The sequence below is a fragment of the Coccomyxa subellipsoidea genome, assembly GCF_000258705.1.
Source record: "Coccomyxa subellipsoidea C-169, whole genome shotgun sequence".
NCBI lineage: Eukaryota > Viridiplantae > Chlorophyta > Trebouxiophyceae > Coccomyxaceae > Coccomyxa > Coccomyxa subellipsoidea.
Window position 1 is genome coordinate 714,277 of NW_005178030.1, and position 18,782 is coordinate 733,058.

An 18,782-nucleotide genomic window follows, 5' to 3' on the forward strand; every position below is an offset into this window, starting at 1 on the left:
GCAAACAAGGGAAGAATCCAAAGGATCGCAAGGAAAAACTGTGAATCTTGGCGATTGGGGGCCTTTGAAGGCATGCTATAGTCAGCATGAGGGATCCTAGGTTCTAGAGGGTGGATACGGCACGATGTGATCTGGAGATCCTTGAAGCTTTGGAAGCGCCCTGCCTTCGCTCTATATGGCACAAAATGGAATTTCTATGGCTGCTCTGGAGCGTGCTGTATCAGTCATCAACAAAATTCTGAGCAAGGCGCAGGGCAGCACTGCAAAGGACATCCCCGCCCAGAAAAAGAAACAGGTGACTTGGACCTGTCACTAGTGGATTCAATAAGATGACATTGTGGCTTTTAATTGAACGCATGTTGATGGATCATGACTCCTGCCTGCAGGGGAAGTGGGTGAAGTTCTCAGTCAAAGGCCGTGGGAGAGCAGCTGTGAGAGAAAGACGGGCTGAAGGAAGGAGCGTGGCCAATTATCTGGCCCTGCCTGTTGAGGAGTACTCACTGCTGGACCCATCATGGATCAAGAGGGAACCTGGCAGTGACACCTTCTGCTTGAGTGCTCCCCTGCGCGGCATCACAGGTCTAGCCTCTTTAACTACCTCTCTCCAGTCCTGCAATCCATACATACTTTTTCTTATTGAGAACTACCTTTCTCCAGTCCTGCAATCCACACATGCTTTTTCTTATCGAGCAACGTTCAATCATGCTAGGTGTGACTTCTTCTGCGGATCATGCATGCAGGGGTGGATTTGGAGCCCACTGTCTGGGTGTCGGTGACGCCAGATCCTGAGAGCGGGTCTGTTTCCTTCAGAAGCGAGCGCGCATCTCTGGGCGATACTGCCTGGGATGAGAAGTTCAGCCTCTCCTTCACCAGCACGCTCACGTATGAAGGCGAAAGGGCTCCTCACAAAAATGCCAATGCCGTTGAACGCGCAGGCGCAGAACAGCCACTGACACAGACTGACAACGGCCATGTCAGCAATAGTGAGATGACTGCTTTCACCAGCAGCAGCAGTGGCAGCAGTAGCAGCAGCGGTGGCAATGGCACTGTGGATGACATAGAAATCATAGGTAGCTGTGAAGCCACCAGCATATCATCAGAGGAGCACACTCCTGGAAAATCTGGAGATGGGAGCTTTACACTCAGCAACTCTGAAGCTCAGGGGACGAGTCAAGCCTTGGTATCTGTGCCTACCAGCACTGTGGAGAGCTTGGCTGCTCAGGGGCATACTGGACACTTGCAGGCGCGAGCAAAGATAGTGGCAAATGTCAGGCTAGGCCCCCCACTGGCTGTGGTGCCAGGCTTCCTGCTGAGCTACACGGGGGGCCTGGTGGCCACAGCTGTGCTGCAGGCGCTGATGCCAACATTGTTAGAACTGCTGGGCAGGGACTATGAGAGTTGGGCGGATGGGCAGACCAGGAACAAAGTTGCTCAGAAAGATGCTCTTTTACCTGGCCAATTCTGATAGAATTTTGGCCTCCAGGTTCTCAGGATGGGGGGAGGCCACTGTCTTTACCATGTGCATGCATGATTGGAGGACCAAGCACCTTTGCGTACACATCGAGTGCAGGCTCTATCACAGCTGCATATTTTAAGGGTTTGCAGGAGACACATTGTGTACACTGGATTTTAATGACATTGGAAGCGGTGCTGCAGCTGAGCACAGAGCATGTTAGCGTGCCTGGCCCGCCCGGAAATTGAGGCTAGCAGGCTACAATAGAAACTGACAAATGAGGTGCAATGGGGATGCGGGCCAGTTGCAAGAGCCAGAACAAGTGTAGTGAAGCTGAACCTTTATTGTATCTGCACTATTCATTATCATTAGGTTGCCTGATCACTCAACGTTGGAGCTTGCCCGAGGCCCAGCTGGATCCAGAGTTGTTGCATTTAGTGCATTAATGAACATTTAGGCAGGGATAAACAGTTGGTCAATATTAAAAATCCTTCTGGCCTCATATGTTGCGAGGGACCATAAATGTAAGGCCTACTGTTGAAAAAGAGACCTCAATTGCTGAGACTATCCATTCAAGGAAGGGCCTGGAACCCCAAAAGTAGATGCCAAAGGGAAATGCGTTGATGTATTTCTTCCCGAGAACGAAATCGTCGCCAAGCAGCTTGCAAAATTCCGATTGTTAGCATCTCTCCAGCCCGACATATCCAAGCCTTCAATCAGAACGGTTATTTCTTGTGCCGTGCTGTCAGCGTCCCTGACGTAAAACTTGAGAGGGTGCAGAGGCATCGACTTCCTCAGTCTTCCCTTTCAGCAAAACAAGGCCTGGACGAAGCAGCATGCGGGCGTTCCAGCACATCAAGAACCGTTGTAGATCGCCTGAAGTCCGGGATGAGCATCCTCGATTACACCCCGAGCACTGCGCAGGTCTTGGCGTCCGGATACACCAAGAAAAGTGGCGGGTCTGCTTGCGAGCCTTACCTTCAGTCTTGCAGTTCGGATGGATATGTCATAATACAGGTTTCAAAATTCAAGCTTCACGCCTCCGTAAATCCTCGCAGGCCAAAGTTTATAACACCTTCCTTGATGGCTAAATTATCACGCAGTCTGCGTGAGCGCCTAGCATTGCCACCGTGCAATGTCCGTGGTTGACCTGAAGATTTATGTGTGTCAATGGGACAAAGGCATTGAGCCTGATGTGCTGCATTCAGGAAACGCGGGCCAACGCGCAAGTGGGACAGCTCACAAAGGAGCTCGATGCTGCCAGCGATGCGCGTACAGCAGCCGAAGAATACACAAGCGCAAGGCTGCTCAGCTGGGCAAGATGCTGGCTTTCAGAGGGCAGCAGATGGAAGCAGTTGTAACGGTGATTGCCACGCTGCAGAAAGAGGTATGCATGTCTTCATGCATGTTTGCCGGTTTTCTTTTTTAAAAACGCTGAACCCTAACCCTGAATATAAAGGCCCGAATGATTCAGAAGAACATTTGGGGATGAGCGCCATCTGGTTTTTGAGTGCCCTGCTGTGCAGTCCATTCGGGACCAATATCCTGCTTTGTTTGCTACCGCCATTCAGACCATGCAACAGTTCATGTGGCAGTTGGATATTGTCAGTGTTGCACACTTTGTCATGGATTGTTTTGATCACTTGGATGCTGTCAGTACATCCAATCAGCCCTGGGCGGCTGGAGTTGATGTGTAATTTCCTTCCTTCCTTCATCCAAGCTTTCTCAGCAGCAGCCTTAAGCCTACTTCAAGGTCTCTAGGATGCCCTCTGGCAGGAAGATAAAGCTCTGCCAACGCTGACTTCTGTAGTGTGCAACTTCTGACCTGGCTAGAACTGCATAAATGGGCCAGCAACAGGCTGTCTCAGTAATTTTGACAGGATGCAGAAGATCTGCAGCGCATGTGGCAGCTTGTGTGTCTACAGTGTACGTTTGATTTAAGAGCCGTGAAATGCGGCCAATATTGGCCACTGTGGAGGCTGCTTAAGGAGACATTAGATCACTCTTGCAGATGCACCATGGATGACACTGCATATGCAGTTTGGTTTTGTGATGCAAGCTCAAGACAATTGCATGAAGCTGGAAGGATGTTTATTCAGGGTGTCAAGGGTGTCAGACATTGTCTGGACATGATGAGGAAGGAGGCATAGCGCGCCTGCATGCTGACACTTGACCCCTTTGTGTGTGTCAGGCTTCCTCGTCAGGGCCTTGGTTTCCTAGACCAAAAGATTCACTTGCTGATCTCTCCTCTCACTACCCCGCATTGGGTGGCTATTCGCTGAGTGCTGATGCAGAGCAGCAGACTGAATTAGGCACAGGCTTGCTGCGTGTGTGTGTCAAACAGGAAGGAGGTAACGCCATGGAAACATGGCTGCTCCTTGTCTGGATCCGCTTGTCCTGATCCCGTGTAATACACTGGGGCCTTGGCCTACTATGACCTTGTGTGTGATGTGTCACCTCCTGTGTCTGTTTCAGGATGTGCGAGGGGCCCTGTGCGGACCCCGCATTTGTCAAGGCCTTACAGAGCACAGATTTGTAGTACTGTGCTAAAGGTCCTCACATGCTGATGCTTAGCTTCTGGCTCTCGTTCTCCTGTTGCTGTGCTGTTCAGTATTGGCAGCTACATAATTCGCTTCTCCCCATGACATACGACACTCTTACCTCACTGATAAAAGCGGTCCTAAGTCTCGCCCTGGCATCCCTAGGAGAGACTGACAGGTATTGATAGACATGCGAGTGCCACAGTGGACAGCCCTGTGGTACCAGCACAGCATAGACCACTGGACAGCCCTGTGACATTTCAATGCATGGCGCAGCGAGTGACTTTTCCCTCATTTCTCATACTCGCGCATCTCCTCCTCATACCTCTTGATCTTCAAGTGGGCCGACACGATGTTATATGCAGCCATCGCGCTGTAAAACAGAGAGATGTGAGAGATGAATGAATCGGGCCCCGCCCAGTGGTAGAATTTGTTCAGGCCGTGGAAGGATCCAAACGCCACGAGCTGGCTGATAGCACCAGCCCTGTCACCCTTTGCATCCCAAAGCCTCTCCTGTGTAAGCTCTGTAGCAGACACAGGCACAGGGGTCAGTTTGAAGGTTCAGGTGAATAGCGATGCTTTGGTTGTTGCACCTTATCAGTGACTCCACAGGACACTGCTGGAAAGCACATCAGCAATTGCATATTTGGCCAAGCTACATCCGTGTGCTGGGGTCTGAATTCACCTTTGTACTGGCTCACTAGGGGAGACCTAGATGGTCATCTGTGAAACATCCTTTAGTGAGGCTGCTAGGGTTTGAAGGTCAGTGTTTGCAATACCTGGGGAGGCCTGCAGGGCAGATCCTCGGCTCATTTCAGGCTTCTTGAGAGCCCCTGTGTCATTCAGTGCTGAGGATCCCAGATTCGGTACTCCAAAGCGCTGCGGCACACTCCCCGATCCCTTCCTGTGATGGATGGGCAACGAGAATTGTCAGAGCCGCTATGACGTGGAATAGTTCCTTCTCCTGACATGCTCAAAAATCTAAAAGGATGTCTCAATAATTGTTTGGGTGCACTGCTGACTACCTGGACCCAGTTGTTGCTTTTGAGCGCCCCTTCGACGGCGCGCGCAATGGGAGGGATCCTGTGGCACCCAAGCTTGCATGAACACCTGGAACACCTGCAACATTCATATAAGCACGTCTGTAACGTATATATATTGATGAATCGCTAGATAGTTCCTTCACAGTCCAGGGCAAGAAGTACCTCGGACAGTTTGGACGGCTGCCATCGCTCAGGGGTGCGACAGTGCCCTGGATCTCAACGTTTCCGGATATGTCTGCATTATGTGAGATTAAGGACGCCTCGAGATTGGGAAATTGGTCTTGACAAGATTGGCAAATGTGGAAATGGCAATGAGGGGCGTCGCCAATGACACATCCAACGCAGCGGTCTAGGCAACGGCGTCCCTTCTGAACTTTGCATGGGAAGCAACATGTGCAAATGTGTGGCAGATGACGATGGCAAAATTGAGTGTTTACATAAATTTTTTCATGTTTCGACATATATATTTCCTTGTCACACAAATTCAGTCAAGCTGTTTTCTGACACTATTGATGCCCGGCAGGGCAGCATCGCATACATAGCACTGCTTGGCAAGTCAACATGCAAAAGAAAACATGCAATATCAAATCAATTTTTCAAGTGTCACGAACCAGCTTTTATGCCGCTTTCAACACTAAACAGCATGATCTACTGTGTCCAACTGGGCAGTGTGCAACTTTCTTGGTGATCCTCTTTAGTGAGAGTATTTGCTAATGTCCACATGTACGGTACAATGGCATTGCATATGCAGATGCAGATGGTTTTGTATGATAGCTCAAGATAATTGCAGGAAGCCATAAGGACATTTGCCACTGGATTGTCTGGATCTAACGTGTGCTGGAGGTACAACCAATGGTGTTGACGAACGCCCCAGAGTATAATACGGAATTGACAAGCTGATCAGACATAAGTACTTTACCTGACCTTCAGTTTGATGATATCACCATCTGACCATCTGACACGCGCCTGCAAGCTATGATCTGTAAGATCTTGACAAAAGAGGGCCCAAGCCCCAGTTCTCTCGCACACCCTGATACAGATACAGGTTGTGACACACCACAATCACTTAGCAAGCACAGAATGCAACACTGTGCTGAAGAACCCACCATGCTGATGCTGAACTGCTGGCGCAATTTCTACAGTAGAAATTCTACTGTTGCTGTGCTGTTCCGAATTGGCAGCCGATTGTCCTTGCCATTCCGTAGGACACGCTCTCAGCCCAATAATCACAGTCCACCTAAGTATCATCCTGGTATTTCTAGCAAGCACTGGCTTCCATTGACACACAAGAAAGCGTCACAGTTGACACGAGGGTGATTTCGCTTTCACAATGCATGGCGCAGCGGGTGACGTTTCCCTCAGGGCTCATACTCACGCATTTCCTTTGCATGCTTCTTGATCTTCACGTAGGCCGACGCGATGTTGTTTGCAGCCATCATGCTGCTGAACAGAGAGATGTGGGTGATGAACGTATCGGGCCCCGTCCAGTGGAAGAATTCGTTCAGGCTGGAGAAGGATCCAAAGACCACAAGGAAGGCAATTGCACCGCCCATGTCCCCCTTTGCTTTCCAAAGCCTGTCCTCTGTGACCTCTGTTACGCACACAAGAAATGGACTCAGTACGATGAAATAGCATTGCAGTGGTTGTTACGCCTGATCTGTCAGTTCAGAGGACACTGCTGGGAAGAACTGCTGCAATTGCAGATTTGGACAAGCTACAATCATTTGCTGGGCATAGGATCTTTCTCTGTACTGGATGATTAGGGGAGACCTAGATGGTCATCTGTGAAACATCCTTTGGTGAGGCTGCTAGGGTTTGAAGGTCAGTGTTTGCAATACCTGGGGAGGCCTGCAGGGCAGATCCTCGGCTCATTTTAGGCTTCTTGAGAGTCCCTGTGCCATTCAGTGCTGAGGATCCCAGATTCGGCACTCCAAAGCGCTGCGGCGCACTCCCCGATCCCTTCCTGTGATTGATGGGCAACGAGAATTGTCAGAGCCGCTATGACGTGGAATATTTCCTTCTCCTGACATGCTCAAAAATTTAAAAGGATGTCTCAATCCTTGTTTGGGTGCACTGCTAACTACCTGGATCCAGTTCTTGTTTTTTAGCGCCCCTTCGACGGCGCGCGCAATGGGAGGGATCCTGTGGCACCCAAGCTTGCATGAACACCTGGAAGACCTGCAGCATTCATATAAGCACATCTGTAACGTATATATATTGATGAAGCGCTAGATAGTCCCTTCAAAGTCCAGGACAAGAAGTACCTCGGACAGTTTGGACGGCTGCCATCGCTCAAGGGTGCAACAGAGGCCTGCATTCCAACGATCGGGATATGTCTGAATCCAGTGAGATCAAAGACGCTTTGAACGTGTGGAACTGGTCTGGACAAGACTGACAAATGTGGAAATGGGCAGTGAGTGCGTCGCCCATGACACATCTGACGCAGCGGTCTAGGCAGCGGCGTCCCTTACAAAGGAGTTTGCATGGCGAGCAACTGGGCATATGAGCGACACATGAATCCAGCAAAAAATGTTTGGGAAGTCTTTACATGACAACTGTACTTGTCACACAGGTTCAAAGCGGTCTTATCTTCCGATATCATTGGTGCTCAGCGCGCAATCAAAACATGCAAATCAAACGGGCCACTCCTTCAGGTGTCGCGACACCTTTTGAACCAGCATTGATGTCGTCAGCAACACTGTACACTATTTTCACGCCCACGCAGAGCTCTGCTCTTACGCAGGCTCATGCGAGCTGTAGACGGAGTAGTCTCCAAATGCCCGCTTTGCACTGCACGCATGCAGGCACACGGTGAACGAGATCTGACAATATTCCCAGTCGTGTCATGTCAATTCAAGGGCACCATGCAAGAGCACATCAGTACTTCAAAATACATTGTATCACCCCCCACTGAGGCCCTTCATATGCCCCAGCACGTTCCCAGTCTTCGCACCTGTGGTCGATCTGCCATGAGGAGGACAGGTGCTGCGGCTGCAGGGCATCCACAAAGCACTGCCTGAAGCGAGCCATGAGTGCGCACAGCTCCTCCTCTCCGCCCCTCTCCAGCACAGCTTCCACCACCTTCCTGCCATGCCACTGGTGGCCCCCCTTGTTCAGGTCCCTCGCCACTGCAGCCGCCAGGGTGATCTGTGCTGGCTGCTCCCCTGCCAGCTCTGCATCTGCTGCTTGCATCTGCAGACCTTCTGACTCATGGGAGCTGCCGGGTTGCTCCTCCGCAGCTGCTTGATTGGAGTCTGACACATGTTCGCTGTCCAAGCCATTCTTGCATGCAACTTCTTCCTCTGACAGGTGATGGCCATTGCCCTGCGCCGGGAGCTGTTCTTGGGCCTCTCGTTCAGCCTCAGCTGGCATGTCATGGCTGACAGGCCGGCCACCATCACTGCTGCTGGGAACAGGGTGGGCATTGGTGCTCCCTTCAGCTGCATCTGCACCGCTGGCAAGCTCCTGACTGCCGCTGATGTCAGCATCGGCATCAGCACCGGTGCGCGCATCTGCCGATTTGCTGGCTGCATGCCGCTGCATGTGCTTCCGCCGTGCGCGCGCTCCAAAGCCGGCCATGAGGCCCTCTTGGAGTTCCGGCTCTGTCAGAGGCTGCTGCACGTCCGCTGCAGCTGTGGAGCCCCCGACGTACGCCCTCACCAGAGCCTGACCCCGCACACAAGCCTGTTATCCTACAATAAAAATGACAGAAATGAAGTGCTGCTGTGTCAGTAAAAGGAAAGGTTTAGGAGGTTCAATGCAGACACATGCAAGCATGGTCCCGGCATGGGAAATGATGGATCCAGGCAAGACAGCATCGGCCATTTAGAGCGTACACTGTCATGCATGTCGGTATTGTAGGAGCTGGTCCTGATGCATACATGCATGCTTTGAAAGGCCTGCATGCTAGAAATAATTACAACAGACCCAATTTCGGTGGGAGAAGGTCTCACCGTGAGGCTTTCACGGCGCTCGGCCGGCATGGAGGCGGCGTGATACTGCAGTGCGAGTGCGGAGCGGCGGATGTTGGTGGGATGGAGCGCCTTCTCGGGCATGCCTGCGGCTGCTGCACCCTCGGTCGGCGGCGGTACTGGCGGAAGCAGAGGGACGCCATACTCCCTGTGCATGCATCACATGTGGGGACATCTATGCGGAGATGCAGTGCTTGACCCTTCGGTTTCTTGCTACCCTTCAATGTCTCTCTCAGGTTGCTTTAGCACTCACCATGTCCCAGTGAAAGGGCAGAAGCATGCATGCATCTTGAGGCAATCCATATCTGGGTGGGGATATTCACAGGCTAGAACGATACATTAGAAATGCAGAGATATGTAGCTTTGTGCATCTGCTGGGTGACAACCCACCTGGCTATTGTCTGCTTCATGCGTTCGGCAGCCTGATGCGCTATCTGGTGGCAGTCAAAGCAGAGCAGCACCACATCATGGCTGCATGGAAACAATGAACAGCCTTTATTGTCAGATTATGAGGAGACATTGCATGCTGTAAGAACCATTTCTCCTGCGCATGTCTGAGAGTGTACTAAGAGGACAGCGCAGCACCTTCGGTGGCTCTTGAGGTGCACAGGGAAGTAGCGCCTGTAGCATGCAGGCACCACCTGCTCACCCACAGACACCTTATCATCCATGCACAAGACATGACTTAGCACACACATGCCCGACCAGCATGCGCGCACCACAACAGGAAGGGGAGGAGCCCATGCATGAGATGATATTTCACGACTGCTCATGACATATATCGAGACATCCGACAAGGATATCGTTAGTGGAAGGACTCTGCAAAGCCATGTGCAGAGGTCTGCACACCCTGTAGCGGAGGTAGTTGGTGGAGTTGCCACAGGCCACGCAGCAGTTGAGCTTGCGCTCTCCGTAAAACACATCCGCACCGGTGGCCTGATCTGCCGCCTTGTGGCGGAACAGCAGCCGGATTGTGGGCGGGTCATCGCTCACCCTCTCCGCCAGGCCACGTGCCTGCCATAGACATGTCGCTCGTTGTTTTCAATGCGCTATGAACCTCATGCAGGCTTCATAGAAAACCTTTGTGAGCAAACGCCGCCATATCACTTGACTGCCACCCTGCCTCATCAGATGCACTTGGCTGCAATGCGGCTGAGTGCTGCCTGCGTGCAAGCGAGCACTACCAATTTCAAATCCCAAACTTTCATCCAATGCACCTGTTCGGTAATATTTGTAATGTGAGAGACCTAACCAAATGCACACAGCGTGCTACAATGGTGCATATGGGTCCAGTCGCTCATATCACATGCAGTATTCTCACAAGAGTGCAGCTTGTCTGCAGGAAGTACCTTACCTTTTTGCCAGGAAAGCGTGAATTAATAATAATACTGATCATTCTCACAAGAAAGGCAGGCATCACAGTCAAGAATCAGCAGCATCACACCTCGTACCACTGCAGCTTGCGCAGGTCAATGAAGGACAGCGGAGCGCCGTCCATGGAGAGCATGCGGCAGTTCTCATACACCGGAGACTTGGCGCAGAAGCTGGCCACCAGCTTCCTCCGTCGCTCGGCAGCTTCCTCGGCCGTCCGGCGCTGCTTGCCTGCCGCGGCCGCCGACTGGCCCTGCTGCCATGGATGCATCCCCAGCTGCGCCTCCTCCAAAAGCCTGCACAGCTGCGCCACAGAACATCCACGTTAAGCTACTCCTGCTTTCCCAAGCTGGAATATGCGGCAGTGTGGTTTTCCAAAGATGGGCGTCATGCATGACGAAATTGCACAGTTGACCACCACAAATTTTCATAGTGCTCCTTACTTATATTCCATTTTGCAGGACGTTTGATATCATATTGAGGCATGTGCACCCATCTCTGTACGTAAGGGGAGATGAAATAGCTATTGATTGATGGACTTCACACCTCTGCGCCATGCCGTTTCAACAGCAGTTGAGAATCTAAAGGCAAGCTCCAGGCACTGTTTGCCTTGGTGGCTCTTATGAAGAGCTCCTCGGGGCTGCTAGGAGGCGTTGTGGCAAGAGACAATAGAAGGGCATCTGGCATGATATACTGGGGGCCTGTCTTGCATCATTGGAGCCTTTCAGTTTCACTGGCTAACTGAACATGTTCAAATCATAAATTTTGTCCCATCAGACCAGCAGAGAAGCCATGACATGTGGGGAATTTTGTGATGATCATCACGATGCAAAATAAGGAAATTGCTGCATGCATGCGACAGGCACGGGCGTGTGAAGGGCCACTCACTCTCGTCCTGTTCGCGCGCCGTGTGATCACGCCAGCGGCAGAGCACGTAGATACACTCTGTCACCCTGACACCTGGAGAGGATGTGTCTGCTGCGGCCGCATGCTTCCTCAGCACAGCATTCACAGCACCGGCCACACTCGCCTGGAGCAGGCATGCAAGAGGGGCATCAGGCCTGCACGCTGCAGAACACCTGGAGCCAGAGCAATGAACGGATCTTTGACTTGTCCCTGCCGCACCTGAGAAGTGGGCTTGCTGTAGAGGTTCAGGGACATGAGATGAGAGCGCCGGCAAGCGTCCTCAAGAGCATCTGGCCCTCTAGCGGCCAGCTCAGAGCGCAGGACATCAGCAATGTACACCAGAAAGTGCACATCCGTCCTTGCATAGTCCACCAGCTCCTTTGCAAGAGGTCTGCGCACAAAAGCTTGCCATTTTGAACGGCATTCAAGGCATGGACCTGGCTGGCTCAGGGCATCACATGCCTGAGGAAAGATACAGTAGATAGGAAATTTTGGAGCACATGCAAGTGTGAACAGGAGAAAATAATGAAATAGGGGCAGGAGACTTCATCAATACCCACGACGTGGGGTTGCCACCCACCTGACTCGCCAGTCAGCTCGTTGGTATTGCTTGTTGGCCGTGACACCACAATATCTCTGCAGGAGATGCGCCAGAGATCGCTCTTCATAACCCAAAACCTTCGCAGATACAGAGAAATTTGCATCAGAAATGGCGCGGCAGTGATTTTGCCAGAAAAAAACATAACAGGTCAACTGCCGCTAAAAGCCTCACCTGGCATGCCTTCTCGGTGTCAAACACGTTGACAAGGTACAGGTGGAAGTCCCGCTGAAGCCAGGAGATATCATTCTCGCCCCCGTGCAGCACCTGGCATCCCAGTTGAAAGTCAACACAGATGATCAAGCACTCCAGCCTTCGAAAGTACACGTCGGACGAGGGAACACGTGGAGGAACACATTGAATGCTTCATCATGGAGGCAGGTAGTGCAGTGCAAAGACAAGAGAGGCAAGCTACCTTGACAACTCTTGCATCCTCCAAAACGTCCTGCAGGAGGTGCATGTGGTCATGCAGGGCCAGTGCATCAACCAGGTATTCCTTGTCCCCTGTCAGCACATCAAGCTTCGTCAAATTTATCGATGTCGCTTGGCATTTCAAGTATGAATCTAAAGGTGAGTCCTTCCAAAAGCAATGATGAAGGTCATGTAATGCACCTGTGGACAGCTGCAAGAGGCACGTGATGCCCAGGTAAGATCGCAGCGCATGATGCTCCAGATCCACTGCAATCTGCTGCGCTCCTTTGAGCTCTTCTGTGACTCGTTGGAGCTTCTCTGCAGAGTCTACCCAATCCCATCCAGAGCACGAGAGAGGGATGGGCAAAGACAGCGATTCCTTGAGGACACTGCATTTCCAAACCAGATCAATATTTTCATGTGCTCTTCCTCCACTCAATAGGGGAAAAGCAGGATGATTTGACGTTTTTAGAAGTTAAGGGCCCGTCAGGGAAAGTACCTGGCTGCGTTCGGATGATTGTTGCGGAGCAGCTTCAAAATGTCTCTGCTGAGAGGATGCTGGTACACATCTGCAGTCGGATCATCTAGGGCGCTGCCAGCTGGTTCAGCCTTGCTTAGGAGTCTGCTCTTTCCGCTGCGATGCTCGAAGGGCGCGTCTGAGTTGTCAGCTAGCACCTGCACGACGGGAATGGAAGTGCTGCATTATATGATCCCTCAATGGCCTGCCACCTACACAGTAGAGAGTCCACCTGTGCGCATGAACCCGCACCTTAGCAAAGTGGGCCTGTGGCTTGCCAGTGCTCCTGTCTCGCCGTTTCACTCGTCTGCAAGGTCAAAAACAATATCAGTGGCTGTGCATGGAGTCGTCAATTGCAAGATAGCATGGAGCTGGAGAGCACTTCTTACCTCTGAATACATTTTGTGATCAACAGAGTGCCCAGTACAAGCGTTGATACAATCAAAGCTCCATCCTGTGGCAAATTCGACCCACTCAGAGCCGTGATCTGAGACTTCTACTACAGGAGAAACATTCTGGAGCCCATTGACATCTTCGAGAGACTTCTGAGCCCTCATGTATAAATTAGTAACCATGAATAGGAATTGCACGAGCTCTTTTGAGCGCTGAAGTCATACGGCATCCCAAAAGCAGTTGTATTTCACCTGCCTTCGCCCAAAATGTGGCATCGATGTACTATTTTCAAGCTTAGCGTGATGTTGTCATGCCGATGTTTCATGTTGTGCATGAGCGACAACACACAGCAGCAGTGTCGATCAAGAGCACGTGGCTGCACCTGACCTTGAAAGCTCGCAAAAGAGAGGAAGCAGGAAGAAGGCTGGTGAATCTTGACGCGTGCCAGAACGACATTCTAAGCAATTGCTGTTTGGATACATGCTATTTCTAACCAGAGGAAAAATTTGTAGCGGTGCGTTCTTCGCTTGGGGCTCCCTGACCATCTTGATCTATTGTACAATTTGCTGGTCTTGAGGAGACCGATAATACGCACAGACTTCGTCAAATTCACATTCCTACCTGCAAACAAAATCAAATCATTGGATATTCTGATTTGCCAAACTACCTTTGAATTACGACAACGTTGTGTAAGTGGCACCGATGTTGTAAACCAAAAACTGCTTCTTGCTATGCAGAGCAAGACGTGTCAAAAATGCAAAATTTCGTTGCAGGATCTTCCGGTGTCCTCTGAGATCTGGCAGCGGATCGCAAATTAACTTGACACTGCGGGAAGGGGCTCAGGTCTGCGGTGTCTGCAAAACTACATGGAAGATGCAACTTCACGAAGTGCGTCTGAGCAGATGTACCTCTTCATCATTGTACAACTATCCTGCAGCAGGTAAGAATCTCGGTTTCAATTGTCTTAGGAGTGAGGTTTGTCGCAACTGCCTCAGTAGTACTGAGATGGTGATTGTCCTTCCTTCCATCAAGCAAGCAGCACATCTACAGAGCGCTGCTTAATGGTGTGGAAATGGATTTTTTTGCTTCAAATCTACTGTGCTGGAATGTAGGCCTGGAGTGGACAGTACAGCGCTGCAGGGAGGCGCAGGTGATAGTCGTAGATGAAATCTTTGTCTCTGCGGGCACTGATGACGTTACTAATTCGGTCCTACCAGGGGGAGTAACTCTAGAAGAACTTCTTCTAGAGTTCTTCTAGAGTTACTCCCCCTGGTCCTACAAGCCATTGAAGACAGCCAGCTCTGCTGAAACTCCAGATGGTCACAAAGCCTCCCTCGTCCAGGTTTCCCCACTGCCTGCATTACAAGGAGCCAAGCAGCGACCTGGCCTATGCTCTAGCGCATCGGCTTGCTGCTTCAGCGCCACGGCTGAGTGCACTTCATTGCCGTGCGCGCGAGCTCCATCCTTCCCAGCAATGCCTGGCCTCAAGCACCTGATGCTCACCGCGCCCTGCGACACTGTCTGCAATGGCATGAGCAGTCTGGCTGCAGTTCTCCTTTGAAGGCCGGGGGCCGTTGATGCGCACCAACAGAATGCCTGACCAGTGGCTGGCCTTAGATGCCGCACTGGCAGAGCACAACAGTGAGTGGGTACCGATGAGTTTTGCATTCACTGATGATGGCGACAAGGGTCGAGGCATCCACCACCTATGCATTGTGTGTTCCGCTGGATCCATACCCGCGGTTGAGTCACAAAATGTATTCTTCAAAATTTTTGGGCACAGAGAAAATCATGTGATGCATGTGTGGGGCGTGTGCAGACTGCCTTGCAAGCCCTAGGGAGGGCAGGATTAGCAGGCAGTGAGACTGGATGAGGATGGAATGGGACGTTGCAGACATGTACTGCAGCGTACACTGACCATGGTCGCCCATCCTCGCATGCGCACAGCTGGAGGTCTTGATGCATGCATGGCAACTGCCACTGGCACTGTTGTGCCTGGAATTTTTTATAAGGTACTGTAATGCTACTTCCTGAAGGGAGGAAGGAGCTTGCGAACTTGATTTTATTATGTATACAGTTATACAATTATAATGACTACCAGGTGGACAGACCTGTAGCCAACTTGGATGGGCTATTGAATAGGCTACAGGCTGATCATGACAACAGCGACAGTAGTGCCCACCCCCGTAAATTTATACACGCCCATCCAGTGGAAAACCATCTGTTACACTGGAGCTCCAAAAGTCCATGCATATCGTATGCGTAAGTGACGCATAGTAGTACTAGTGCACAAGGCAGCCCCCTCTCCCTACCGTAGGTGACTTGGCGCTCGCACTGCCTTGAAGTACTAGCCCACGTGAATCATGCATGCCCATGTATCGCCCTATGTCCTGTATCATGCAGCCCACAACATGCAAACCCCCGAGGTCGCCCTGGTTTCCACCCACTTTCACTCGCACAGCGCTAGCGCGCATATGCATGCATGCATGCCAGCTGCAGAATGATCCCAAAACAACAAACGATCATCATTGTCAGACCCAAGATTGTGCTTGTGACCAAAATCCAAACACTTCTTCACCTTTCTCCTCACCAGGATCATAGTAGGTGACGTCCCGAAATTCTCGAACTTGAACAAGGAACGCCATCGTACTGGGTGGCCTGGAGATCCTCATGCCTGGCTAGCCAAGGAAAACCTTGTAGCAAGGCCTTCTAATATTTAGAACAGGAGGCAAAAATAAGATTACCTCGAGAGCTGGCCCATCGATGTTGATGTGAAGATCGCATACGATACAGGTGTGCCTCACACTCCATTCAATATCTATAGAGTGGTGAAGGAACGCATTTATAACCTCATTGATTATTGCTAGGGCTGAAAATATATTTCTGGGGGTCATTTTGTGGCCTGCAAGCTCACCTGACCTGGCGTGTGGGTGTATGCAATCGTTGACCATTACAAGAACAAGGCTTGCGTTGACTGTTGGTTTTTTGTGTTCATTCACCCATATTTTACGTTGCGCAGACAGGAACATTGCTGCGGTCATATTGGATTTTTTGCTTTCAACGCTGCGCCTGCTCCCCAGAAGGCTTTGGGCTGATGTGAGGAACCTTTGGAACGACTGGTCACTCCGTTGTGCCATGATCATTCCAAGAAAGTCCACGGAGGATGAGAAAAAACCAAAGACTTTAAAGTACCTGGAGAGTACGCCCGCAGCGTTCAAGGAGATTGCTGACGCCATCCTAATCCTAGACACCGGAGAGGAGCTGCCAGCTCATAGGTGCACAGACCTGACCCCATCTCTTAACACTACTTACTCGTAGCAACACCCGCAGCTTAAAATATCCGTACGATCTGATGAGCATGGGTCTGCAAAGACACCTTTTGTCTAAGTGGCTTCATGCTGTGCTGGCAGACAAGTGCTCGCCCTGAAGTCAGAGGTCTTCTGTGGCATCTGTGAGAGTGCTCCAAGCAGCACAGGCCCAGAGAACAAGCTGCACATCCCCCTGCCGGATTGCAGCTCCGAGGAAGCCAGAATCTTCCTTGACTTCATATACAACAACACACCTGTGTCAGATCCTCCAGCTGCAGAGTCATTGACGAAGGTGCGCTCTTCTCGTGCTTCTCTGCCTTTGCTGGGAGCTCTACTTGCAGATATCTCAGTGTCATGGAAGGCATGTCGTCTTACTGGAGCTCTATTACTCCTGACACCACTTGTTCCTACAGGTTGCCCATAAGTTCAACGTCAAGTCGGCGCTGCAGTACTGCGACAACTTTCTGGCGCAGAGGGCGGATGAGGATGTGAATTTCCTCCAGCTCAGCTCGGTGTGTCTCCATATCCAGAAGCCACCTTTGCTGCATGAACTCCAAGCATTACATTGCAGCCTCTGCACATTTCAGCCAGCCAAGTTTGGGGTCCACCTGACCTCATCAGCCCATATTTTCTCTGCACGTCATTTCAATTTCTGCCTGTCGTTCACTGGGACAGAGCCTGCCCACACAGCTGCACGGCTGCGCTAGGTAGATGAGCTTGTGCATGTTCATGTGCAAGTCATTCCTGATGCCCAGAGGAAGTGATTCATGGATGCCTCCTCAGCTTTGGGCAGCTGACACAAATATAAGCGGGGATCAGGCAATCATGCCTGACTCCAAAAGGCGTGCGCAAGGGTGAGGAAAGCCGGAGAGGGAGCCTGGGGGGGCAATCAACTCAACAGCCACTGTGCATGCAAAATAATGATCCACACAATGCCCATAAATTACCCGGCAAGCAGGGGCAGAACATTGTGCAATAAAGAAAGCAGCGGGAGCAACTGAAAACGTGCCCGCTCGTGTGGCTCGCAGAGGAGGGACCCGGCGTCGCGCAGCGTGCTGGACTGGGCAGTGATGGCCAACATGTTCAGCCTGCGCAAGCTCACGGCGCGGTGCGAGCTGTTCATCATGAAGCACTTCCAGGGCTCGCCCTCCTCGCGACGCATCCTTGCCACGCTCAGCCCCGAGTCCCAGCTGCGCATCTACAAGTGCGCTCACTGCTACTATCAGGGGCATTTCCGGCTTATTTTGATCGCAATTCCGGCCGTGATTACGATTTTTTTGGCATGAACCAGCCCCTTCTGGGGCCCCATTTGGACACCCAAACAAGCCTCGTTTACTCACGTGGCTGCCTCTGAGCCTATCTGTTCGGAGCCCTGTGTGCCAGGCTTGCTCGCCTTCTTGTTGTTGTTGTGTGGACACAGGTTCTTTCAATGCTGAGACTTCAAGAAGGTCAGCTTGCCAATATCACTTGTTCTCCTGTGCTGAGCGAGACCTGCTAACCATTGCAGGGGATGCGCAGAGGCGAAGCCGACATGCACCGCCACATGTCAGGCATGCGGCAGGGTGCTGATGCAGGGAGAGGCGTTCCACATCAGCAAGGCGCTGACCACATGCAACCACGAGGGCTGCACCGGCTGCATCAAGGCCAAAGCCGCACTCACAGAGTTCCCCCCGCTGGAACTCATCGAGAGCTGGCAGGATGTCAAGCGTGGCTGCTTGTGAGTAGTACTATTACAGGCCGGCAAACCCATGGGCATGTTGTGAGCACCAGATCACAAGGCCCGAATAACGGCTGTGCATGTTGCTGTATATTTTGTTGTACGATCAGTTGCTCATTTTGGTTTGCCGCACCAGAGAGGTTATTTCTATGTGCATAATAAGGTCTGGCGAGCAGATTTTTCGTGTGCACATAAAATCTGATAATGTCAGCAGACACCTTCATGATCATATATTGGATCTACAGTAGCTTGCTGGAGCTGTAGAGCAAAACGCATTGCTGTGCCAATACGGCACATTGTGCCATTTCTGCATTAATGTGATGCAACGAGAGTGTAATTTCCAGATTTGACGTTTTTAATACCAATCCAGCGTGCTATTGAGCATCTCTTTGGCTGCAAGCGCACTTGACAGTACTGTGCAGACAATGTCCTCAGCACTTTCAACCTAAGGAAAGTTCAAATTTACAGCACCTTTTCAATGAAGAAGAGTCTTCATGTGTCATCTATGTTGCACAGCACAAGGAGTCCCATAGTCCTTGAATCTTGCTGGCGAG

At 51.3% G+C, this 18,782-nt stretch overlaps 3 protein-coding genes across 3 annotated transcripts; 2 read left to right on the top strand and 1 right to left on the bottom strand.

Moving 5' to 3' along the window:
- Nucleotides 1-196: 196 nt before the first annotated feature.
- Nucleotides 197-1,465, top strand: COCSUDRAFT_57032 (hypothetical protein; the record flags this gene model as incomplete). The annotated part of the gene is made up of 4 exons (XM_005645599.1): nt 197-295; nt 387-579; nt 741-1,070; nt 1,302-1,465. The coding sequence occupies 4 exons, from the start codon at nt 197-199 to the stop codon at nt 1,463-1,465; spliced, it is 786 nt and encodes a 261-aa protein (XP_005645656.1).
- Nucleotides 1,466-11,590: 10,125 nt separating this feature from the next.
- Nucleotides 11,591-12,624, bottom strand: COCSUDRAFT_8713 (3'-5' exonuclease; the record flags this gene model as incomplete). The annotated part of the gene is made up of 5 exons (XM_005645600.1): nt 11,591-11,675; nt 11,865-11,962; nt 12,057-12,149; nt 12,298-12,386; nt 12,495-12,624. Coding segments are annotated over 5 exons (495 nt in total), but the record flags the coding sequence as incomplete, so codon positions are not given.
- Nucleotides 12,625-16,272: 3,648 nt separating this feature from the next.
- Nucleotides 16,273-18,697, top strand: COCSUDRAFT_48284 (hypothetical protein). The gene is made up of 5 exons (XM_005645601.1): nt 16,273-16,478; nt 16,614-16,803; nt 16,925-17,023; nt 17,540-17,715; nt 18,019-18,697. Exons 1-5 carry the CDS (start codon nt 16,339-16,341, stop codon nt 18,230-18,232), a joined length of 819 nt encoding a protein of 272 aa, XP_005645658.1. The 5' UTR covers nt 16,273-16,338; the 3' UTR covers nt 18,233-18,697.
- The last annotated feature ends 85 nt before the right edge of the window (nt 18,698-18,782 follow it).